General features: G+C 42.4%; 1 protein-coding gene across 2 annotated transcripts in view; it reads right to left on the bottom strand.

Moving 5' to 3' along the window:
* CARMIL1 (capping protein regulator and myosin 1 linker 1) overlaps nt 1-26,328 on the bottom strand; it is a 405,018-nt gene that overhangs the window by 1,227 nt on the left and 377,463 nt on the right. For both annotated transcript variants that reach the window (XM_077492299.1, XM_077492300.1), the window contains 3 exons: nt 13,070-13,133; nt 10,510-10,716; nt 3,017-3,157 (listed from right to left, as the gene is read on the bottom strand). In XM_077492299.1, the coding sequence (XP_077348425.1) occupies nt 3,017-3,157; nt 10,510-10,716; nt 13,070-13,133 (412 nt within the window). The remainder of the gene's footprint in view (nt 1-3,016; nt 3,158-10,509; nt 10,717-13,069; nt 13,134-26,328) is intronic.

Below are 26,328 nucleotides of genomic sequence, written 5' to 3'. Positions count from 1 at the left end.
GTTACCTTGCACTTCCAATATACTAGCCACTTTGAATAATGATTATGGGAGTGCCATAGAAGCTAATGCAAGGGGCATTTGGCTGGGTTAGAATTTTTTTATCCAGTCCATTATTGTTCCTTCATTGTAAGCACCATACAAGAGTTGCATTATACACATGCTATGTTGATGTGAACTTATCACAGGCTATGTTGATGTGAACAGCATAAAAACAAAACAAAAAACAAACAAAAAACAAAACAAAAAAACATCAATCTATTGGTGGGCAGCCAGACACAAAGGCATTTGACTATCCTTCAAACAAAGTCAGTGCTATTCTCCTGCTTGCAATATTTGAATTACATATATTTATATACATTATATTGTCAAAAATATTGGGATGCCTGCCTTTACATGCACATGAATTTTAATGGCATCCCAGTCTCAGTCCTTAGGGTTCAATAGTGAGTTGGCCCACTCTTTGCAGCTCTAACTCTTCTGGGAAGGCTGTACACAAGGTCTAGAAGTGTGTCTATGGGAATGTTTGACCATTCTTCCAGAAGTGAATTTGTGAGGTCAGGCATTGATATTGGACTAGAAGGCCTGGCTCACAGTCTCCGCTCTAATTTATCCCAAAGGTGTTCTATCGGGTTGAGGTCGGGGCTCTGTGCAGGCCAGTCAAGCGCCTCCACCCCAAACTCACTCATCCATGTCTTTATGGACCTTTGTGCACTGGTCCAAGTCATTTGGTGGAGGGGAGATTATGGTGTGGGGTTGTTTTTCAGGGGTTAAACTTGGACCCTTAGTTCCAGTGACGGGAACGTGTAAGGCTTCCGCATATCCAGACATTTTAGACATTTTCATACTCCCAACTTTGTGGGAACAGTTTGGAAATGGCCCCTTCCTCTTCCAACATGACTGGACAGCAGTGTACAAAGCAAGGTCCATAAAAGACATGGATGAGTTTGGGTGGAGGAACTTGTCTGGCCTACACAGAGTCCTGACCTCCTCCCAATAGAACACCTTTGGGATGAATTAAAGCAGGCCTTCTCATCCAACAGCAGTGCCTGGCCTCACAAATGCGCTTCTGGAAAAAGGGTCAAACATTCTCATAGACACACTTCTAAACCTTGTGGACAGCCTTCCCCAAAGAGTTGTAGATGTTATAGCTGCAAAGAGTGGGCCAACTCAATATTGAACCCTATGGACTAAGGCTGGGATGCCAATAAAGTTCATGTGTGTGTAAAGGCAGGCGTCCTGATACTTTTTCAACATCACATATATTTCGGAACACATTCATTTTAGACTTTTTCTATATTTATCATACAGAAGGGCTTCTGTCTTTTACAATGTCTTTCATCACCATCATCAACTGAGCGCAATAAGGAATTGTGGGTGGGTGCTTTCATCCACTTCCAAACGCTCTGATGCAAAACTGAAAATCACGAACAAGGACTTTGTACATGAGTACCTTTATATTTGTTTAGTATAAAGGTTGTTTCAGCAATCAACTCTACTTTTTTTTAGTTTCAGTGTCTTCAAGTTCTGGAATTGCACAGATCTTTTCCTATACAAAATGCTTGTCTGTAATATAATTGAACCAGCCTTAAAGTGGTTGTAAACCCTTACAACACACTTTGACCTACAGGTAAGCCTAGATTAAGGCTTACCTGTAGGTCCAAGAAATATCTCCTAAACCTACACGATTTAGGAGATCTTTGCCGAAAGACAGGCACCGCTGCCTACGGGGCATGCGCAGTAGACAGTGGCGTGCAGGCGCACTGAGCGCGGCACCATCAACAGCGATATGCCACGCGTGGCGGCTCCCGGAGTGACGTCATCGCTGCTCCGGCGAATCACAGCGCCGGAGCAGCGAGACCCACCAAGAAGATGGATGCTCGGAACTACAGGGGACAGCGGTGACTTCGCTGGCTCCTGTGTCAGGTAAGTGACACATAATGGACTACCGTGCGATGCATAATAGTCCATTATGCTTTACCTTTGCAGGGAATGAAAGAGGAAGTAAACTCATCAGGGTTTACTTCCTCTTTAAATCTGACAAAAACCCTAGCTTTAGCAGCTGAACAGTTGTGGACAGATTCACAGTTTTCATGCCAGCTGTAAAATTGGCACCCTCTACAATATTTGTACAGTTATACAATCATAGCTGTTAAAATCATTATACAAAACATGAATGTATTTACAGTCAAGAAATAACTGAAGCTTACGCGTGTGTTTAAAGTGGGCAACACACTGTAATTCAGTGCTTAGTGCGCCACCATGTGCCTAAAAAGAATAATTCCAAAGACACATTTTGTTATCGGGTCAAAATGTAACTAACACTCTGCATGAATATAAAGGCATAAATATAAAGGCATAAATAAGAGAAATAAAATACATTAACGTGGACTTATTCAGATAGCTTTAAAATAAAATGGACTGTGCAAAACACAGTGACATATGCAATGAACATTATCTATGGCAATGCATACACTACTCCTCCATCATTGTACTGGAAAACAAAATTCAGCCTTAATCAAAATGAGCCCCCAAGCAGCAACATTGCAAACAACCCAGAATTATTATGTTCACCTTTTTCAAAAAAATAATTACAGCTGGCATGAGAACTGTGAATCTGTCCACAACTGTTCAGCTGTATCTTTTTGCAGGTAAAAAAATGTGTATTATAAAAAAAAAAAAAATGTTTTATTAGGAACTTCTAAAGCAATCTCAAGCTCCTGCAGACTGTAAGTGTAGCCTGAATGCTGAAAAAAATGGTAATTTACTTTTTTTTTTCTATGATTTTAGAATGCACAACAAAATGAAAGCTGTTGTGTATACCCTAAACTGATTACGTACTCATATTTAGCATCTGTTTGATGTCAGCTCGAAGCTGTGGGTGACAAGGGAGTGAATGTTGCTTTTAAATCAAGTTTCAGCTACAGTAAACACACAATGCTTTGAACATTCAAGGGGAGTCTTTTGAAATTAATGTGAAGTAAAAAAAAAAAAAAAATAAGGATACTGTTCTCCTTACCTTCCTCTGTAACTGGTCGAGGAGATGGCTGTGGGCTGCTCTGGCCATCTCTGTCTTTTTCAGATGGGACCCTCTTCAGTGCAGTAGGCAGGACTGTAGTTTTGGGGGAACATGATCCAGATGGAGAATCAGGAATGTCTTCTATTTATATGAAAAACACAAAAAACACATGTTATGTTGTGAATTATGGTCAAGTCTGATGATGAGAGGAGCAAACTGTACGGTTCCTTCTTAGCATATAGATTTTTAAAAGGTACAGAAATATTGTCTGTCAAGCCTAAATATAACTAAGCTGATGCATTCTCACATCAGCACATTTGTATAGGTGCTTGTGCAGGGATCTGTTTATCCTACAACCAGAATTTATTATACCATATAATTCTTACTACCATGCAGAAAACCTAAGTGTATCCCCTCTAATGCAGGACCTGGAGACAATGAATTCATTAGGGATGCTAAATGTACATTTCATTTTTCTGCCCATACACAGAAAAATCACACAAATTCCTCTTTTTAAATAAATATATGGCCCACAACATTCTTGTGCAGATTAAACTTCTTAGCCTCACATCATGCCACATAGGTTTTCCAGGTCCTGTGATAAAAATTACAGGTGTTCTTTCCACACTGATCCTATGAAGCAGATGTGGAAGAAGCTGTAACAGCAGAAAACCTAAAAACCAAGAGAACTGGTCGCACTCCAACAGTTGACAGTCGATGAAATCTACCTGCCAATTCTCTACTCCTGGGAAATGGACTGCAAATAGAGTGGAAACATAGCTCTTCTTGAGCTACTCAGTGTCTGGTGCCCTCTTGAAAAATGTATATACGCCACTGCCTTACCATTTTCTGACTAAACGGTCACTGGATGGCCCTGCAACTGGTTTGACCAATGTAAGAGAACTAGGAGAATAGCTCACTGTTCCAGTAAATGGATAAGTTGCAACCTCTCCTGCAGGAGACAAGGTTTCTTGCGCTAAAAGTGGCCCAGAACTCCAGAACTCCTCCCCAACCTGGTGACTGTCGTCAGCACCCTACAAGAAGGGGGAGAGAAAATATTTCCTTGTCTCAAATCACTGGGTCAGACAACCATTAGTCCAAGAGCCATAGCGTGTGGAGACAGAGAAAGCCAAGAGTCCAGCAACTATGACCTCTTGTCCCATGTCAAACAACACATTCTGCTATAAAAAGACTGCAATGGACCTGAATAAATAGAACTGCCTCGAATTAGACATCCATCTTCCCCAATACTCTCATACAGAGACAAAACTAGAGAGATCTCGCAACATTTTGAGAAACCTCACCAGATTTCCTAATGTGCAGCCCCTTCTGGAAGAAGCAACCATGTCCAGAAACTGCTCCAAATATTTGAATCGCTGAGCTGGCATCAAGATGATTTGAAATTATTGCGTCAACTGCCAAACCTCCCCAAAGTGCACACTGCACATGAGAGCCACGTTGTGCTCCAGACGATGAACAAATTGCTCCCTGAGAAGTAGATTGTCCAGGTACTCCCTGGACCCTTAAGGAGACTGGAAATTAACCCATGACCTTTGTTATACCCGGCGCCATGGATAGCCCAAATGGCAGGGCGATCAGCTGAAAAAGTCAGTCTGCTACTGTAAACCATAGAAACCTCTAGTGAAGGTAGATTGGGACATGAAGACAAGCATCCCTATGTCCACCGATTCCATGAAGTCTCCTGGTTGGAGCAAAGCCACTCCATAAAAAGAAGGATTAAGGAAACTCTGTAAAACCATTCATCCTCTTAAACTGGCTTGACCACTCACTGAAAAGAAAATTATCAAAAGCCACGCGCTTTTAAACATCCAAGATAAAAAATGACTGAGGCGGAAATGTATGAAATCCCCATTTGTGACCTTGAGCAGTCATTGAACGGAACCATTCATCTTGTACCTCCCCCTGCCACAGATCTGCAAATGTCTGCACATGTCCCACTACCTGAGCAGAGTGTTCAATTTTGTTGGCTATAGTAGCCAGCAGTGATCATTGTATTCCAACGGCTTGGAAACCTCCCGCTGTCAGAATACAATAGAGCAGCAGAGGGATTCCCTCATCAACACAGTCATGTTGATGGAGGAATCAAGCAATTTTCTTTGATTCAATCCATGGTTATAGCAAAGAAAATTGCATAATGTATGACCTACCTTATGCCTCCATAGGATATAGCTCAGCAAATTTCTTCAGGGAGAGCCCTACTTGTGTGCATTAGCTCCCATAGACAAGGTTGCAAAGGAGAACACTGGGACCTTTATGACAACTGCCAAGAACCCAGGGACGACATCTTAAAGACGAAGACCCAGGAAGTGGAAATCTTTAGATTAGATTGGACCATGGGTTGGATTGGGTAATGAACTTATCAAAGCATTCTGGGTCTGGACTAAAACCTGACCCAAGGTTCCTCAGTTCAGAACCCATAGCTGAGAAATCTTCTGCTTCCCCCATCCCCAGGTCCCCCATCATCTGTCTCTTCCTCAGCATAGAGCCTTTCCTCTTACAAACAAGGAGAGGCAAGTGAATAAGGAGATTGCCTCCTAAATACAGACGCTAGTGCCCTGGAAGTAGCTACAACAACTGAAAAAGTTCAGAAATGCCTGAAACCCTTGCAATTTCAAGGAATACTGCAGATGAGGGACCCCGTCTACAATCATCTTGACCTGACAGAGGCACTAGTGACCCATTCCCTCCTGTATTACCCCCTCGCCGAACTGCTGCTCCATGTGGAAGACATATCACCTGCTGATCTGAACAGGATTTAGCAACCCTGAATCATCTGAGAGGATACTGTACACGGACAAACAGGTTACCTAGGAGATTCCAGCTGCTAGTGCCCTTCGTCATTATGAATACTTATGTGATCTGCCATCATGGCTGCAGAGCTTGCCCTATGCCTCAAAATCTCATAGCGTGCCTGGCTTAGCTATGCTTCTCAGTTATAGTTAAAAGTCTGGAAAATTTGAAAGCGATAGATTAAACTATCTACACGGGCGGGAGTTTGAATGGAAGAAAAAAAGATAACAACACCCACACACAATTCAGAAACGCATACACGTAATAACGAACAACATAGAACTTCCTTTACGTTACACCCAAGGCCCTAGGGACAACAGAAACAGGCAGAGGACCAATGAAGGGTCCCATAATAACCCCCATCACGAAAACAGCAGGTATACGACTAATCCTGCGCAAGGCAAACAAAGAGGGGGTACTTCCTATGGAGATAGTCCAGTTGGAAAATCTTCCAATTTCCCACACAACAATGGAATGACATGAAAATACAAAGTATAGTGCAGCACTAATACAATTAAAATGTATATAGGTGAAAAAAAGACTGAAAAAGTAAAACCAATGAGGAGTCCCAATTTCACAGTCCATAGAAAAAAGCAGAAATCAAAAGCAGTCTCCCCAGAAACCTTTAGTAATGGCCAGGATCTCCGCTTTGCAGATGGAACCCAGAAATGAAAGATAAAAAGAAATGCTCCCATAGTGCAGTACTTTAAAATTCCAAATTGAATGGTATAAAACCGGTTGCACATCTCTGTACTAGGACCGTGCAAGCTTTTTATTTTTCATTTCTGGAGTTTCATCTGCAAAGCGGAGATCTCGGCCATTACTAAAGGTTTCTGAGGAGACCCATTTCCCTGTATTTGGTAAGACCATTTTATAGTGGTCACGGGAAGCTGGTAAGCAGGATTACTTACTCTCACCCAGGTTTGGAGCATAAATTATCTTGTGTAAAGGCTCATCACCTTTTCCCTTACCTGTGGTTTTTCCATCTATATGAAGCACAGATTTTGATTTCTGCTTTTTTCTATGGACTGTGCATTTGGGACTCCTCATTAGTTTTCCTTTTTCAGTCTTTTTTCCACCAATATACAATTTTAATTGTATCAGCAATGCACTATACTTTGTATTCTATATCTATTGAGTTTGTATCTGACTTGAAGGTGCTAGCAGCTGTATTTTATATTCTACATTTCTAGCGCAGCTTTAGCCTTAGGGCTAGAATTTTTTGCCAATGGAACGAAATGGCCCAGAAAATCTGTTTGAGAAATAGGTCTGGGCAAGCCCTCAAGAACCAGAGAACAACAGCAAAAAGAACACCTGAAGAATGATGCAATAGAAGCAAAGACACCAACAGCAAAAGCGCGTATCACCCTACCAACAGATAATGCAAATACCAACAAAGCCTTTGACCAACAGGTGGCTGACATACTAGGAACAACAAATTTGTTGGAAGGAGTCCCTCCTTTTACTTTTTAGAGGAAGGAGCTCTGGGAAATTGGAGTCCCACAGCTCAACTTAACCATCTGGATCCCTCACCAAAGTTAGGAAGAAAAGGAGAAGATGGAGAAGAAGAGGCTGACGGGGAGGCAAGAACGCATAAAGAGGGAGAAGATAGCCTCCACATACTCTACGTTTAAAATATATAACCTATCTAGTTCAGTCTTTGAGGATACAGAGCTAAATGTCCTGTGCAAGGGTCTTAACTTTGCCCCCAAAAACCCATGAATCTCTGAGATATTTATAGACCTCAATAAATATGTGAGGAATCTCATCCTCAAGCGTTATTTCGCTCTACCAAAATTACCATCCAAGACATCATCCCCATCCACGAGCGCCATATCTGACAGGAACTCCCAGAATGAAGACAGCCCTCCTAGACCTAGAGAGTCTATCTAGAAGGGGCTTGCGAGGACCTTCCATCTTATGTCAGAGACTCACTGTACACATCCATCATACACCAATATGGCATCAAGGCAATCAAACACTATCTTTCTAAAAGTAATCTGCACCCCCTACAATCTAGGTTCCTCATTGAGTCCATAGAGTTCAGCCTAACCAACATCTATTTCTCCTGTGTTGGTGAATTTTACAGGCAGGTTAGAGGTACAGCTATGGGAGCTATGTTTGCTCCCAGCTAGTCTAATCTATTCATGGGTTTCTGGGAAGACCTATCGATCTAGGCCAATAACCCTTTCAAGGATAATCTTGCCTTTATGCAAGGTACATAAATGACATTGTGATTATTTGGAATGGACCAGAGACAGAGCTGAACAGCTTCTGTGGTTATAGCAACTCCAACCCATTTGGAATATCCTTCACCCATGTGGTAGATCAAGTATCATTGGTATTTCTAGACCTTGAGCTACAGATGGACGAAGAGGGCCATATCTTCTCCAAAACCCATTTTAAGCCTAGCGCAGGTAACTCATACCTCCACACCAAAAGTCACCATCACCCAAAATGGATTCATTACATTCCTTACGGGCAATTCTGCAGGCTAAGAACTTGTACAAGAAAGAGCGACTATTAAAAGCAAGGAGACATACTAAAAATGAAATTTCTAGAAAATGGATATAAGGAAGAACATGTGGAACAAGCCTTTATGAAATATTTGATGCAGTATGATGAAAGCCACCCACAGGATACACAAGAAAATTCCAGCAAACCCCAAAATAATAGCCAGATCTACAATAAGCAGAACAATACAACTTCTGTTAGATTTAGTATTAGATAAAGCACTAAGGCATTTGACATTCAACGAGTTATCCAGCGCAACTGGAATATTCTGAAACAAGATCCAACCCTGGGCCAGGTATTGCCCTCTAAACCAGAAGTAGTCTTCCGTAAACCCAGAGATCCCAGAAGCCTTATAGCACTCAGCAGAGTACGTTAATCCCCGAATGAAACGAAAATCCACAATGGCCCTTGGTCATCAATTTTTGACCAAAAAGGGAACTACAAATGCAGGGTCAGGAATTGTGGGGCTTGGGGGTTCACGTCACAAGGTAAAAAATAAGTAATGGGGATCGATGGTCACAGGCACAGAATTGGTCAATTCATTAACTGTGGCACCTCCTATTTGATCTATGGCATTATTTGCCCTTGCGGTCTCTTTTATGTCAGACGCACAATACGCCCACTAAGGGTTAGGTTCAGTGAACATAAGTGTAACATTAATGGCAACGTGAACAACCTCAACGCAAAAAGTAAAAAGAGACAACTACTCAGTTCCACGTCACTTCAAGGAATGTTATAATGGGCACCCAGAGGGTATTCAAGTATTTGGCATAGAAGCCATAAGAAAAGATTCTGACAGGGGGAAAAGATTCAGGAAGCTATGTAAAAGACATTCTGGATTTTCATCATTGGCACTCTGGCTCCTAACGAAATGAACGAAGATCTTGAGCTATATGGGGTCATCTAACAGGTGATAGAATCTCTCTCCCCTTAACCGCTGTTATCCGACAGAAGACATGAATGCTGTGATGTGTTAGGAATATTCCTTCAACAAAGGAGAATCCGCCCCTATGGTCAAAACCACTTATCTAGTGCTGCACCGTCCATCCTACTGATTCTAGCAAGCAGACCAGACCTGGTTTTATAATACTTTTTAGGCTCTGATGAAGAGGAAAATCCTCGAAACACATTAGCCGATTATCCAATATTTATCGGCAGCTAACCATTTACTTTTTAGCCCCGTTATGGCCAGTGTTTTTTATTGTGTACCAAGTGAGATTATTGTAATGTATCTATATTTATGAATACCTAGTACTTTCAGTCTATAACATTCTGTTTTAAATGAACTCTAAGTATTCATGCACTAGACCACACGCCTTTCTTTTATCTTTTCTACATCTCAGTTATAGTGGCCTGTACATGCTTGATTTCAAACACACCCACCACCAAGCCCGGCCTCTGATGTTATCATGGTGTGCGTGCGCTCATGAACAGGGATGGGTGCACACCAGCCCGTTGCACTGCTTTCGAACTGCTGGCAGCCCCGCCATTCTCAGAGAGAAAAAAAATGTATGGCCGGCACTCTTTTATTGTGGTCAATACAAATCAAAGCACCAATGTAAAATGCAGCCTATTCAGCAACCAGCTTCAGGACACAGTCTATCATGCTATTGCACCATCTCCCTCTAGTGGAGAATAGGAGGAGGGACATGCTATACAGGCAGCTTAAAACCTTTGGAACAAGGTGAATATCATCCCCAGTAATCAGGTACAGAAGGCTCACTGAGGCACTAGCCATTCCAGCTGCAAGACCTAGACTTACAAATCAAAGGTCCAATTTTTACCCATCATGTGGAGCATTGCCATACTAGACCTTTAGGGACTTGATACCCCTTTCTTGGGGTCCTGCGCAGGATTCCGTGTATGCAGCGCTGAAAGGTCACATTACAATCTTTTCATTCCTGCTGGAACTATCTGAGCATCTGGTAGTGTTTTGTGCAAAGAGCTGCACATCAGTGACCATCACCTTTAGACACTGGACAAGAAACTGAGGTACTTCCTATGGGAGGGGTTATATAGGGGAGGACTTGCTGTCTTTTTTTGCCAGTGCCCAATTGCCTGTAGGTGGCGTATAATCCTATGAGTAAGTAACAATATGGTGGTTCTGTGTCCTATCATGTACGATAACTAAATTGTTGTTTGCTATGTGTTATAGGTAACTGGCTTACCAGTGCGGGAACTACTTCTGGGCTTCTGAGGCACAGTCGGACGCACTATCAAAGAAGGCTTGGATGACTGAAGAGGTGGCTTTGGACTAGTTGGTGTACTAGAGGAACTCTTGGACCGTACGCTGGCCTCTGGTTTGACTTCACTTTTGGCACTTTTTTCTGGGGATGAGTTGGTAGAATCCCCTCTTGTCAAAGGGAACTTACTTCCTGCAAAAGTTATTCATAAACACATTTTACGCAAAATAAATCTGTTAAATCTTAATCAAGGTAGACATGGGACAAACAAAATTAACTTGTGCTCCTAAGCAAATATTGTCTTGCATACATTGTGAAGTAGGAGAACACTTTATTATAATTTGCTCAACACATTTAGGCACACAAGTTGACAAAACCTACACTCATCAAGCCTCCCTGCAATCCTGACACATTTTAAATTTATTTTTTCCTCATAGAGACTTTGTTCACACTATAAGGAATACAAGACACATTTTTGACTTGCAGTGTATATACAGTTATACTCACATAATGTGAACATCATGTCACCAAACTTACAATTTCAGAGTGATCAAAGGGTATGTCAGCCAAAAACAAATGAAAACCTGTATTCAAAGGGCATGAGGTGCAATCCCCATACTGGACCCCCCCCCCCCCCCCCAGGCCTCAGTGCCACAAGGACCTACAGACTTCAAAACTATGAAAAAAATGTATAAGAGTGTATTACAGACACAATCAAAACTGTATCTGTAAGCACTAAAACTAAATACTCCACCCTCATAGAAAAAGACATGCACAAATCCCATCAATAGAGAGGCCAAAACACATAATTAGAATAGTACAATGCCCATCAAAACAGTAAAAAAAGGTCTATGTTCAAATTATTATATAACCAATGGGTACATACTAGAAACAAATAAAATAAAATATTAGTATACATGTGAATGTTCAAAAATACCTCTAAGGTCTGGGGTTAGAGATAATAAGTGTTATTATATATTAAAGGGGCACTGTTCTACAAATAATGATCTACAAAAGCGTAAAAAAAAAAAATATATATATATATATATATATATATATATATATATATATATATATATATATATATATATATATATATACACACACATATACACACACACACACACACATCTGGGGATGGAGTATTTTGTTTGATTGTTTATAGATACAGTTTCATTGGTGGCTTGTCAGGATTTCCCTTGTTTTTGGCTGATATACAGTACCTTTTAGTTGCTCTGGAGTTGTAAGTTTAATGATGCGATATTCACATTGTATGGGTAAAATTGTAGAATATTAATTTTGTCATGTTTTCCTTATAGTGTGAACTAAGTCTCTTCTCCGCCCGAGAAAGAAAAGAAATTCAAAAACGCGTCAGTTGCAGAGGGACGTGATGAGCAACAAATTATTCTGAGTGTAGATACTGTCAGCCTTTCTTGTTTTTATAAATTTGTATGTACACCTCTTTTAAAACTGTGCTATTAACTTTTTTATTAATATAAATTGTGTATGCACATGAGGAATGCATACAAAGTCACAGGCTAGCTTTTTGTTTTTTGTGTTAAAAAAAAAGAAAAAAAAAAAAGTAAAACTTTAAATCATATATGCTTGTATGAGTTAGACGTAATAATGTGATGAGTAACGCTATTCAGTTTAAGGCTGGGTTCACACTGATACACAGTTGTTGTATGACTATCATCCTACTTTACCCAGCTACATCTGTCCTACACCGGTGCTACTTCCTTTTGACTTGAATGAACAAGATAAGATTTTGCTCAGACTGTGAAATAGTAGGACTTGTCCTTTGACCAATTAAAACAATCCCAGAGTGACATGAATTCCTTTTACTGCTGCTGTAATCACCATGTCAGATGTCACAAGTCAGATGGTTAGGACAAGGATCGACTTCAATGATATTCAATGGGCTGAGCTAGGACCAAAGTAGTGCAGGGAGCATTTTCAAAGTCGGACCGACTTGTGTCAGACCAGTTAAGAGGGCTCTCATAGGGAATCATTGATTTGCACATGTCATGCGACATAAGCTCCCAATGTCGGAGCGTTTGTCGTACCAGTGTGAACCCAGCCTAAATGTTCACAAACTGATCAGTGTCAGACCAGTTAAGAGGGCTCTCATAGGGAATCATTGATTTGCACATGTCATGCGACATAAGCTCCCAATGTCGGTGCGTTTGTCGTACCAGTGTGAACCCAGCCTAAATGTTCACAAACTGATCAGTGCATCTGACATTGCATAGGCGAACCACTTGAATACACATGCACCAATTTTCCCAGTTCATGGTAGAACAGATGAAAGATAAATTCCAGTTGGAAGTATTCGTGATTTGTGTTATTTGCTGCAGATCAAGTGAACTAGTACATGAAAATTCATGAGAAACAGTGAATCCCAGTTTGCCTGTTCAATATCAGATTTTCAATTTTTGGAGACAATATTGTAATTTGGTAGATCAGAGACTAATAGCAGTAACTGACTGTTAGCTGTGCAGGTTAGTATTTTCAGCTGTTGAACATCAATAAAAATCAAACAAACCTGTTCCACTTCCTTCTGATTTCTCCACATCTAGAGAGTTTTTGCTGGTATCACTGCCAATTTTCTGTAAAACAAAAATGTACAAATTACATAAACTTGGATTATAGAAGTATGTTTTGATTATCATATGGTTGCTGCCAACGCTGAGGCACATTTGTACTAAATAATGCAGTGGGTGCAGCTATATTATCATTAGCTTCCTTGCCTTGTACCTGACAAATATAAATACAAGCATGATCAGCGTTAGTCTGGTAGTATGAAGTTTGTATGCAATATCAGGAAATCAAAATGGCACTTAGCAGAAGGTTTGCCATGTAAAAATCAACATATGACATCAGAACCTGCAGACATCATCCTGCACTGAATATATCCACCTCAAGACCACAATATGTATATATATATATCACACATATACATATATATATATATATACATACATACATACACACACACACTGCGTCTTTGAAATAGTTTACCATGGTTATGGCAGAAGCCATCAGCCATACATAACCCAGTATTTTTTTTTTTCAGCTGGCAATTCTTTTTCTCATAAAAGTGTTCCCAGTGGCCGATTAGCCGCTGGATTGGTTTTTAGAACAAGTGGGAGGGGCCGGGAAACAATCTGACAATTTACGCGGCTGGCCATAGGTGAAGAGAGGCCAGATTGTCTGTGATCACCTCTATGACCTAGGAGGACCAAAGCAAGGTGGAAGTAAACCTTTTTAACCCCATCCCACCCTATAGCCGAATGATGGCTACAGCGTGGGCTTACTTTGCTGGGAGGGTGCCTATTGACGTCCTCCTGTGATTGAGCTTCCCTTCAGCATGCTCTGTAATTGTGAGTACTATGGACTTAGCTGATCACAGACTGGGGAAAAGGGCCAATCATAGTGGCCCTTTACCACACGATCAACTGTGTCCAATGACAGCTGATCACGGATGTCAACATAAGCCAGTTATCGGCTTTGCATTCCTCGTGCTGACAGTATGAGGAGAGAGGAGAGAGACCATAACTGGCTTTTGTTAAAGGGACATCAACACTGATAATCTAGGTATGGATTATCAGTGCAGTCTCAACTGTGCCCACCAGTGCTGCCAATAAGTGCCCATCAATGCTTCCAATTGGTGCCTCCTCAGTGTCACCTATCATTGGCCATCAGTACCGCCTATTAGTGCCCATCAGTACAGCCTCATCAGAGCACATCAGTGAGGAAGAAAACTTATATGTTTGCAAAATTTTATAACTATAAATAATTTTTTTTTGGTCTATTTTATTTGTTTGTTTAGCAAAAAATAACCCCTGCGGTAATTAAATTCCACCAAAAGAAAGCTTTACTGTATGAAAAAAATTATAAAAATTTCATATGGGTTCAGTCTTGCATGACCACGAAATTGTCATTCAAAGTGCGACAGTGTTGAAAGCTAGAAATTGGCCTGGGCAGGAATGGGGTAAAAGTGCCCAGTAGGCAGGTGGTTAAAGCAGAAAATAAATGTTTTTTTTTCTTCTGATCTTTTGCTTTCAAAAGGTAAAGGAGAGACATAGACCCCAGATTTCTCTATAAAGAGGACCTGTCATCCCTTATTTCTATCACAAGGGGCGTTTACATTCCTTGTAAAAGGAATAAGTGTGATTAAAAAAAAAAAAATGAAAGGGACAGTGTAAAATAAAGAAATACTGAAAAAAATTATTGAAAACACACTCATACCTCCGTGCTCGCACGCAGAAGAAACCGCATACGTAAGTCACGCACACATATGTAAACGCTGTTCAAACCACACATGTGTGGTTATCACTATGAAAGTTATAGTGAGTTATAGTGAGTTTTGTAGTGAATTAATGGAGATTTGTAGGTATAGTTTGTCATCATACCACTAGCGTGTGCAATTTTAAAGCGTGACATGTTAGGCATATATTTACTTGGCATAACATCATATTTTATATCGTACCAAAAACCTTAGTAAGACTTACCGGTAATGGAGTCTTTCAGGACAGCACCTGGAGAGAGAGTGCAGCTCCACCCACTTCCCAGGAAACACGTCAGGCATTTCTTTAAAGCCTGGACACTTCTACCGTTGCCTCAGTCGTTATAGAGTACCTCCAGCCATGCTAAAACTATATAAGCAGAACATAGCACTAACACCATATTAACATTCCTAACCAAGGGAAGGCACTGTCCTGAAAGACTCGTAGAAATACCGTTACCGGTAAGTCTAACTAAGGGTTTCCCACCTCGTCTTTCAGGACAGCACCTGAAGATAAGCGAGTATTTACTCCTAGGGTGGGACCACTGCCTGCAGGACCTTACTGCCAAACGAATGCTCTGCTGCCAAGAGCAGGTCCATCCTACAGTGACAACTGAAGGTGGAACAACTCATCCATGTGGCCACCTTGCAGCATCGCCCTGGTTAACCCTTTCATGACTAAGCCTATTTTTGGAATTTGGTGTTTACAAGTTAAAATCCATATTTTTTGTTAGAAAATTACTTGGAACCCCCAAACATTATATATATTTTTTTAGCAGAGACTCTAGAGAATAAAACGGCGATTGTTGCAATATTTTATGTCACACGGTATTTGCGCAGTGGTGTTTTAAAAGCAACTTTTTGGGAAAAGGGACACTTTCATGAATAAAAACAAAACAAAACAGTAAAATTAGCCCAATTTTTTTGCGTAATGTGAAAGATAATGTTACGCCGAGTAAATAGATACCAAACATGTCACACTTTATAATTGCGCGCACTTGTAGATTGATGACAAAGTACGGTACCTAAAAATCTCAATAGGCGACGCTTTAAAATTTTTTTACGGTTACCAGGTTAGCGTTACAGAGGAGGTCTAGTGCTAGAATTATTGCTCTCGCTCTGACGATCGCGGCGATACCTCACATGTGTAATTTGAACACCGTTTACATACCCGGGCGCGACTTCCGTATGTGTTTTCTTTGCTTCGCGAGCTCGCGGGGACGGTGGGCGCTTTAAAAAATTTATTTTTTATTTTTTTATTTATTTTAAAATTACTAAATTGTTTAAAAAAATAAATAAATAAATGATCACTTTTATTGCTGTCACAAGGAATGTAAACATCCTTTGTGACAGTAATAGGTGGTGACAGGTCCTCTTTATGGAGGGATCGGGGGTCTAAAAGACCCCCCACCCCTCCTTTACACTTCAATGTATTCAGATCGCCGAAAACAGCAATTCTGAATACCGGATATTTTTTTAAAACCGGCGCCATTGGCAGCCGAGTAAACGGGAAGTGACGTCATGACGTCGCTTCCGTGTTTACGATGAGGAGACTGGAACGAAGCCGATTACGGCTTCGTACCAGTTCCTCCGCAGCAGCCGGAGGCGTCGGATCTCTGATCGGTGCTCCTGATCGAGCAGGAGCACCGGTAACAGCGGCGAGAGGGGGGGACGTCCCCTCCCGCTCCTCCGGCATAACAGCCGAGCGGCTTTTAGCCGCATCGGTTGTTATGCCTGGATAGCCAATCGCCTGCTGCAAAAAACGGTACCGGGATGATGCCTGCAGGTGCGGGCATCATCCCGGTATAACCCCCGGAAGCCGAGTACGCATATCTGCGTACGCTCGGCGGGAAAGGGTTAAGACCCAACTCGTTCCGCCCAGGACGTTGATACAGCCAGAGTTGAATGGGCCACTACCCCTGCAGAATAAATAAGACATCAATCTTAAGAATCAGAGCAGTTGTCTTTAAACAGATTCTCACCGCTCTCACCACATCAAGACAATGTAGTGACTTTTCTTCCCTGGAACATGGTTTTGGAAAAAACTATGGCAGGACAATATCTTGGTTCATGTGAAAACCATCACCCCTTGCATAAAACTCCAGACTAAGAATGCGTAGCAAGCGGTCTTTGAAATAAAATCAATAAGGCTGAGACTTGGTCCTTAATAGTAGTCAAAACCAACTTCATCTCTACGCCTAATTGTAGAAAGGCAAGAATTCTGCCTATGATATATCTCCGAGGGTGTGAACCCTTGGATTCACACCAGGAAACATAAGTCTTCCAGACTATGTATAGTTTTGGAAGCTGGTTTCCTTGCATTAATCAAAGTAGAGATAACTGACCCGGAAAGCCCACGTTTCTTCAGAATGTGGGTTTCAATAGCCAGGCCGTTAAATTTAGCGTTTGTAAGTAGGATGGAATATCGGCCCCTGTGAGAACAGGTCTGACCTTTGTGGAAGGGACCACGGACCCTCCACTGCCATCTTTACGATTTCTGATTACCATGACCTTCTGGGCCATGCTGATGCTGTCAGAATTACCAGTTTTCTTTCCAGCTTGATCCTGCAAGGAAGTCAAGGCAGCAATTGAATAGGGAAAAATGCATAGATCAGCTAGAACTGATCCCACGGTATCATTGAAGCAATGGTTCTGCATGCGAATGGATCCTTTGTTCTGGACACAAAGTTGACTAACTTTATGTTGAACTGGATGCTAGAAGATCTATGTCCAGAGTCCCCCACCTTTGATAAACAACCCGAATGTCGGGGTGAAGAAACCATTCCCCTGCTGGCGACTTAGGTAGTCCGCCTGCTAATTCTCTATTCCCGAAATGAAGACTGCCGCTAGGCACTGAATATTTCTTTCTGCCCAAGTTAGAATATGGTTCACCTCTCTCTGCGCTGAGAGACTCTTGGTGCTCCCTTTGCTGATTGATATAGGCCACAGCCATGGCATTAATAGATTGGATCCTGACAGAACAATCCCTTAACCTGGAAATCCAGGCTTTCAGAGCCAGACACACTGCCCGAATCTCTAGGATGTTTATGGGTTCTTGAACACTGTCCGTGGACAGTTGTCTTCTCTGTCATTACCATTTTCCAGATAACTGGTCCGAAGGATTTACCCTTTAGCAGATTATTCAGTAACCACCAATTGAGGCTTTGGGACACCCTTGGAGACAGCCGCATTGGCAAGTCCAAAGCTTTGATTGTTTATTTCCAAGCAAATAGAATACTGTTTTGTAACAGTCTCGAATGGAACTGGGCATAGGGAACTGCTTCGAATGAAGGCACCACCTTTCCTAACAATCTCATGCAAAGGAGAATGGAGGGATCTCCTTTTGACCTGACCATCCGCACCAACTCTCTTATGAAGTTTTTTATTGCCTGGGCAAGAACACCTTTTTCTGGGCTGTATCTATGATCAGACCCAAATACTCCAGCTTTTTTAGCGGTTTTAAGGGAGACTTCTCTAGGTTGAGAACGCAACCAAGATTTTTCCTGGCAACTGGTTGTAATGCGTACATCTTACTCCGAACACTGATTGGTCTATTAGCAATAGATCTCTAGATATGCCAAGACTGTTTATGCCCTGTGCCTGTAACCTGGCTATAGGTGGGGCTAGCACTTTTGTGAACACTCAGGCTGCTGTAGCTGGCCTGAAGGGCAAGGCTACAAACTGAAATGCTGTTCTACTTCGAACCGCAGAAACCTTTGGTGAGCGGGAAATATATGGACATGCAGATATGCATCCCTGACACCGATAAATGGCAGACATTTTCCTCCTTGTAGGATAGAAACTATTGACGTGATCGACTCCATAGAAAGGAGCAGATGTTCAGGAACTGATTTTGATTCTTTTAGATCTAAAATGGATCTGTTGAATTTCTGCATGGATCTGTACATGTACAGGAAATGCATATAAAAGGCAGTGAAGGTTTTAAGTAACCTAAGAAGAAAAATAACTATCAGCTGACTCTACTAGAGGTAGCTTGAAAGAGGCACGAACAATCTCTGTAAGAGATTTGTACCAGAAATCTCCCAGATTGCGAGGCTGAAAAAAGGTTCAACTCCAGTTGTCTCCTCCGCAGAGGAGTAATCGGTCTGCCTTTCTTCCTGATCATCTGAGGGTAACCCCTCATCCCGTTCCCTTGATAAGGGGTCTAAGGTGGGGAGGGGGATCTAACACGATTCCAATGCTTTCGGGTGGCAGATGCGGTTAAAGTCTCTAATTTTCCTTCTAGCAAGGTGGAGGAAAAAACGCATTTTCAATCATGTATACAGGGGCTGAATGTTTTCTGCTCTAGAGTCGACGGTGGGCAAAAAAGTAGCTTTCCTGCTAGAAATCAATTGGATGTAATTCTCCTCAAATAGTCGCTCCCCATGAAAAGTGAAACTAGTCAGAAGCTTTTTTGCAAGGTGCTTCGGCTGACCAACCCTTTAACCAGAGGGTCCTACGCATGTGTTTTAGCACAAGCGCAAGGCGGGACACTTGGTGGATAGAGTCTTTTATGGCAAAATATAGCGCCTTTGGTAGTTCGGCTAACTCACGGGCCTGTTGTGCAGGGACCTCCCTAAGGGCCTCTTTGAACTGGTCCTTTAGGGACTGACAGATGCCTATTGCAGCGACTGCAGGCGGAGAACGGCACTGGCCAGCAAAAAAAGGATTTTAACAAAAATTCCAACTTCTTATCTGTTGGATCCTTAAGCGTTTGTGCATTGTTTACTCTAATTGTTCTTGATGCTGGAAATTGCAGCGCCTACTGCAGGTACTTTACATCTTTTGTGAATTTCTCCTCCACGAGATAGAGAACTGAGAAACTCTTTGGAGGGAGAAAATGCTTATTCGGGTGTTCCCATTCAGCATAAATAAGCTTTTCTAGTAATGCATGAAAAGGCTGTAAAAGGTTTTAAAGAACCCAAGGAAGGGACCAAACTTTCAGGCGACTGTTAGGGGTAGCATGAAAGTGGAACAAACCATCTCCATAAGGCCGCGTACACACGCGCGGACTGTTCGCCCAACTTTGTCCGTCAAACAGTTTCGGCAAACAGTCCGCTCAAACTTAGCATGGACGGACATGGCCACACACGACGGACGAACAGTTTGCTGAAACCGTGCGCGATGACGTGAACGGCACGTACGACGGGACGAAAAATACGACGTCCTATACACTGCATTATAACTTTCGGCGTGTAAATCCTTTCTGAGCATGCGCGGAACTTAGTTTGACGAACAAGCCTACACACGAGCGGACTGTTCGCTGAACAAGGTTTCAGCGGACAGTTTTTCGGAAATTCCGTAAAACCTTGTTCGTCAAACTGTCCGCTGAAACTGTCCGCTGAAAGCCCACACACGAGCGGACTGTCCGCCCAAACACTGTTCAGCGGACAAAGTTGGACGAACAGTCCGCCCGTGTGTACGCGGCCTAAGAGTTTTTACCATCCATCTCTCAGATTGCAAGGTTGCATAAGGTTCATCAACCGTTTCCTCCACAGAGGAAAAAAATTGGCTTGTATTTCTACGTGAACGCCTGAGGGTAATACCTCATCCTGTGCTTACTGTTCCCTTGGTAAAGGGTTTGAGGTGGGGAAGGGGGATCTAGCACGCTTCCTATCCCCTTGGATGGAGGATGCGATTAAAGCCACTAATCTTCCTTCTAAGCCCTGCAGGGCAGAGGAAAGTGCATCTTCAGTCAAGTATACAGGGGCTGAAGTGTGAAAAGCATTTGCAACACCAATTGGTTCCGAAAAACTCACCCCGGCTGGCATATCTGGTATCTCCGGAGAGGATGACACTGTGGAGGCATGACTGGAGTTTCCAGCGCATGGGGGGGTGGAACTTTTGGTGCCTCAGTAGTAATCCTGGAAGCCATAGTGCTAAGCACAAAAGCAAAGGCACTCTAATATAATGTACTATTTGCTAAGCAGTAGTAGAAAAAACAATGGCGGCATAAAGATTAATCTGATGCTAAACCACAATGTCTTTTCCTGTACTGGAAATGCCTGTGCACACCCCTCATGTGTTCCAGCGCTCCTGTGTCCTGTGGCAGATTCCTCATTCAGCTGCTTTAGAGACCTTTAGAGACGTCAGCCTTTTAAGACCTCTCAGGTGTAAGCCTGATTGTCTGTGTGCCGTGTGCTTCCACGAGGACGCCGAGTCCGCACACGGTGCCCACTGCTTCAGCCAAACCCCTTCCATCGACCCGCCCTCTTCTTTTCAGAAGAAAACTTGAGCTCGCATGGACAGACGACACAGACCCAAAGGAGGAGGAGAGGAGGCTACAGCCGCTATGCAGCGTTTCTGTCTTCTCCCTATCTGAAAGAGCCTGGCTTCCTTGCATTAAATAAAGACAAGTAAAAACAAACAAATGTTTATCTAGGAAAGCTGCCCCGCATCCCTCGAGGGGGGGGGGGCGTTCGTGGGGTTCTTTAACAGTTTGAGGCTTACTAAAATGTCACACTGCTCAAAAGATTACAGGATGTTATGTACCTTGTTCATGTACCCCCAGCCCCTCGATTTCTCCACTTGAGGGGAGAGGGGATAAGAACCCCCGTCCTGCTGCTAGGCCATACCACGCTGTTGTAGCAGGACAAAGAGCTGCTGAAAGTGTATCTGTATTCTTACTCCCTCTAGAGGAAACGTTAAGGAATTACAATATTAATATGAAAGAAAAGTCATGGGTGGACTTTGCAGTTCCTAAGCTTTTCTATTACCTTTTCCTCACTGCAGGATACCGCTGAAAACAGAAAGATCCAGACTTCACCTATCACGGCAGGCAGCGTAGTTAAACCTTCAAAGACCAGGTCCCTTTTAATAGGGGTTCCACTCCTTTGAACCTGTATAGCACCCCTCAGGACAACCTTAGGTAATGTAGCAAGACCAAAAAGAGTCCTGGTTATTAGGGTCCAGCCCTCAAAGAGAAGTGTTACAGGCAAAACCTCATTCTTCTATGCGAGGCCCAGGTACCATCCTGCGGCCTTATTGGTGTGGATGGATCTGGTTGTGGAGGTTTTTTTAAATCCAGCATGGATCACTCCAGGAGCTCCTCAGAGCACATCACTTGTGACCAACACCTTAGACACTGGCAAAAAAACGGATGTGCTCCTGGAAGGAGGAGGGGTTATATAGAGAGGGAATTCCTTGATTGGGTATGCCAGTGTCAACACCTGAGGGTGGCCTATAACCCATTAAGTGGTTACTTAGGCTCTGTGTCCCATGATGTACAATAAAGAAAGGAAATCTCCTTTTAAGAGACCTGGAGAAAAACGGGGTCCTCCTTCCACTCCCTCTTTACAGCCTCTGTTAACACCTCAAGCACTGGAAACACCTGATGTTTGACCTCATCCATACCCCGATGCATTTTGTCGTGCAGTGACAATTGGGTCTTATCCTCCTTGATATTTAGGGTCGTGTGCATGGTCTTTAAAAGGTCGTCTACCTCTTCCAAAGACAATCTGTAATGGGAGCAAGATACCTTTTTTTCCTCGCCTTCTCCCTCGTCTGACCCTGAAGACCCATTTTTCTCCTCCTCCCACTCGCTAACCACTGTCCGAGCTACAGAGGACCTGTGAGGGCAGGGTGGAGAATCCTCTGTTGATTTTGCCACCGGACGTTTGTCCAGATAGGAGTGGAAGGACTGAAAGGTGTCTTCCAACTCCTTCCGCAATGAAGTGAGCATCTCACTAGGTTGGGCAGAGGGTGCTTTAATGGAAGTCTCCTCTGACCAAATCCGCTATGCAAAACCTGTACAAAGGCTTGGTCCAAGACTCCCTAAGGGAAGCTTTACATGAAGCAAATCTTTTCTTGGGGGGAGGGGAAACATGCTTAGTATTTTCTTTAACTTTTGTCTGAAAATACACCAAGCAGACAAAAAACACCATCAATACATTTACAGATTGGATCTCATCTCCAGCAGATCCCAAAACAACAGTCAGTGAACAAAAAAACAAACAAAAAAAAAACACATATCCCACAAAATCACTGCTGTAGAAACAAACCCACATTACCCAGAGAAGTCACCTGAGGAAGGTGAGGCAGGTGCCCCCACGGGGAAAGGAGGGACAAACCATACATGGCCCAGGTTAACCAACAAAGGCCACTGCCGCCGGTTCCTCTGGATCCACCTCTCCCAGGGTTCCGGCAGTCTTTATTTTAGAAAAATTTTGCAGTCCGAAAACCGGAAATGCACCCGCCGAAGCCGCCTCCCCCTCCGGCGATCCAACAGCCAGAACCTGCCGCGCGCCCCAAAAGTCCCACCCATCCAGCAGCGACGTCACCCGCCACTTGGGACCCAGAAGAGATTGCAGGCTGGAAGACAGATGCCGCACTGCCTAGTGCAGCCCTGCACTCTGCCCACGCCCCCCGGTTTCCTGATTCCAAAAAAATTGTGTTTGAAAAACCACTGCACAAATACCGTGGAACATAAAACATTGCAAAGATTGCCTTTTTATTCTCTAGGGTCTCTGCTAAAAAACATAATATATAATGTTTGGGTGTTCTAAGTAATTTTCTAGCGCAAAATACAGATTTTTACTTGTAAATAAAAAGTGCCAGATAAGGCCTGGTCCTGTAGATATTCTGGCTTATACACTGATTATTGCCAGCACGCTTGGCCCAGCTAACATTCAGACAGTGTTTATGAAGGTACTACTAGAAAATTAATTTCTATTTAAATCAACAGCAGACATACTGTAAATAATTGTTCAATTGATCTATGTTAACTTGTTCAATTTCTTCATGAAAACACCCAACTATTCCTCCCACGAAAGGGGTTTTAGTTTGATGTCCCTACCACAATTGCACACTCTAAGCATGTGATACAAGGCCTATAACCAGACAGCTCAGAAACTATACTGTTGTTATATCATGGAAGGAAATTGGGGTTCCAAGAGGAAATGTTAAAACACAGAGAAAACATATAAGCTATAGGCGGATACTATCCCCAGATGTGAGTTAAACAAAGACTCTGTGGTACGACTACCTTGTTTAAATCTTGTCGGTCTTAAAGCCTTGAATTTTGAGCCTTGTGAAATCAGGTTGTCAGGCAAGGACCCAAACCCTGGCACTGACCTATTGTGTATGTAGCTATAAACAAAAAAAAGCGATATGGCAGATGACTCCATTTGGCAAGCTCAGCTACAGGATCTCTGAATGTGTCCTTGGAATGACTCAAATGAAGGTCTTCTTCAAAGTGGATGACCTTGACAGATGAAATCTTGTTCATGTTAGAGACGGGCAGCTTGCAATGGTCCTGTAATCACTTGTAATACATTCCATGATAACTAAGCAACCAGAAGCTGCACCTTACAGAACACTAGATGGCGACAGAGAACTTGAAACCTTCACCACTGCCTCTGTAATCAGATTATCGCCCTGCAGCACTAGATGTTATTTCAGAAGCAGCCCTGCCATCCCACTATCTGCATCCTCTATGAATTATTAATTGATGTAGTTAAGTTCTAGACTTTAATTCACGTGTACATGTAGGCTTTTAATACAATGATGATCAGACAGGCAGGCATGTCACCCAACAAAAAAACATGATAAATGAAAAAGAATTCAATTCCCAGCAGGTACCGAGGAGACAGTGATAATATGGTGGTTGATAATGACTAAATCTTTCAAGATGAAAATAAAGCAATGTGATGATAAGAATACAGCAGATAAATACTCAATATGAATCCTGAAATGTTCTATTAAAGCCCTGGGTGCAAGCAGATGTATATACCTCCATCATCCTCTTCTTGTGAAATACATTTATTTATCAGCCAACATTTGTATATTTAGTTCTTCCAACCCAGCAAGTGCCGACAATTGAATTGCGTTCAGCCCCTTTCACACAGACACCTCCACTATGTGGAATCCACTTGCTCGGCAGGGGATTTCTCTGCCGATACCCACCATGTTCCCTGTGCTATGCAGAGCGGACACAGTCCTGCTCTACTCTATGGGGCATTTAGATGGAATTGGACCACCATCCATCTGTTTTTGGCAGACAGGATCAGATGGCGGCAGGTATCAGCAGACATGTGTTTGCTGACATCTGCCGCTCAATAGAGGACAATGCAGGGTCCAATCAGGGTTGCTTAAAAAACTGACAGGCAGACCTGACCAGACAGGAAGGGGCCAAGTAAAACTATCAATCTGCACATTTAGGACCAAGTGACAGCTTCTCCTGATAACACGACTTCCCCTACCTTCCTTATACATGCAGACATACACACACACACACACACACACACACACACACACACACACACACACACACACACACAGAGAACTGCCTTGTGATACTTTGCCACATTCTCTCAACTCTCTATTTGCCTGCCAGAATCATTAGAAATACTTGGTGCATCCTGGTATAGTGGGGCTGTGAGCCTTGCACATTTTTCCTCATAGGACAGTGCTCAGTGCTTTAGTGGCCAATCAGCATGCCTGTGTACTGTCGCGTGGGACCAGAAAGAATGTAATTAACCATGCATAAAAATATTTATCAGTAGGAGTAGGACTACAAAGAGAACCTGTCACTTTGACCAGGATTAGAATTGGTGTATAATGCCCTGTGACACTATTTGGCTGAAAAAGTGGATTTTAAAGTGGTTGTACACCCTTACATATATCCAGTGAAGGGACTATCCTCAGGTAATACACAGATATGAAACAAATCCTCCCACATATGTTGTACCTGTCTAGCTACAGTCTTCCCTTCTCTACATCTGTGCTGAATTTATAAGCGTGTCTGATAGTTCCCAAAAAAAAGGGTTGGGGAGCTGAAATTACACTCTGCAGAGCTCAGTGGGGAGAGCTCTGAGATCTGATTGGAGGGAACGGACACATCCTCTATTTACACAGCTCACAGGAACAGGGCTGAGGCTGCCAATCTGCTGGAGGTCCCTCCCCTGTCACCATTTTTCTCTTGGTATCAGGAAAACATGCTGATCATGCTGATCATGCTGATAATTATCATGCTATCATGCTGATAATGGAGGAATAAAGCATCAGACAGAAATTACACTTTGTGCTCTTAATGAAGACTTGTACACACTATAGGGGGATATGCTTTGTTCATATTTCATGTCTGAGGTTTACACAACCACTTTAAGGCTAAATTCAATCAACATCTGATTTATTGCAATGACAAACCTGGCACTATTATTTTCAAATAAGGATCATTCAGATCATTTGTTTTTGTTTCCTTTACACTATACACTAGTGTTAAACCCTGATCCAAGACTATGTTTAGAAAGGGACTTAGCAAAACCTTGATGTTTAAATGATGTATAAATACATATATGTATATTCTATGTCTGTTGGACAACAACCTTAATTATACTTTACTTAGAATAATACTCCATTGATATCTTTAATAGTGCAACTCTGTTGACAAAAATAAATTGTGAACTCCTGTATTTAATCTGTCCTTCAATTTGTTGTATTATTATGTGCAGTAGTAAAACACCTGTTTTCATAACTGAACATGCATACTGTTTTTGGTTGAAAAAAAAAAAATCTAT

The sequence above is a fragment of the Lithobates pipiens genome, unplaced genomic scaffold (assembly GCF_037356315.1).
Source record: "Lithobates pipiens isolate NorthernLeopardFrog02 unplaced genomic scaffold, aLitPip1_a1.2 Scaffold_19, whole genome shotgun sequence".
In the NCBI taxonomy this organism is placed as follows: domain Eukaryota; kingdom Metazoa; phylum Chordata; class Amphibia; order Anura; family Ranidae; genus Lithobates; species Lithobates pipiens.
This window is presented reverse-complemented; position numbering and strand designations above follow the sequence as displayed.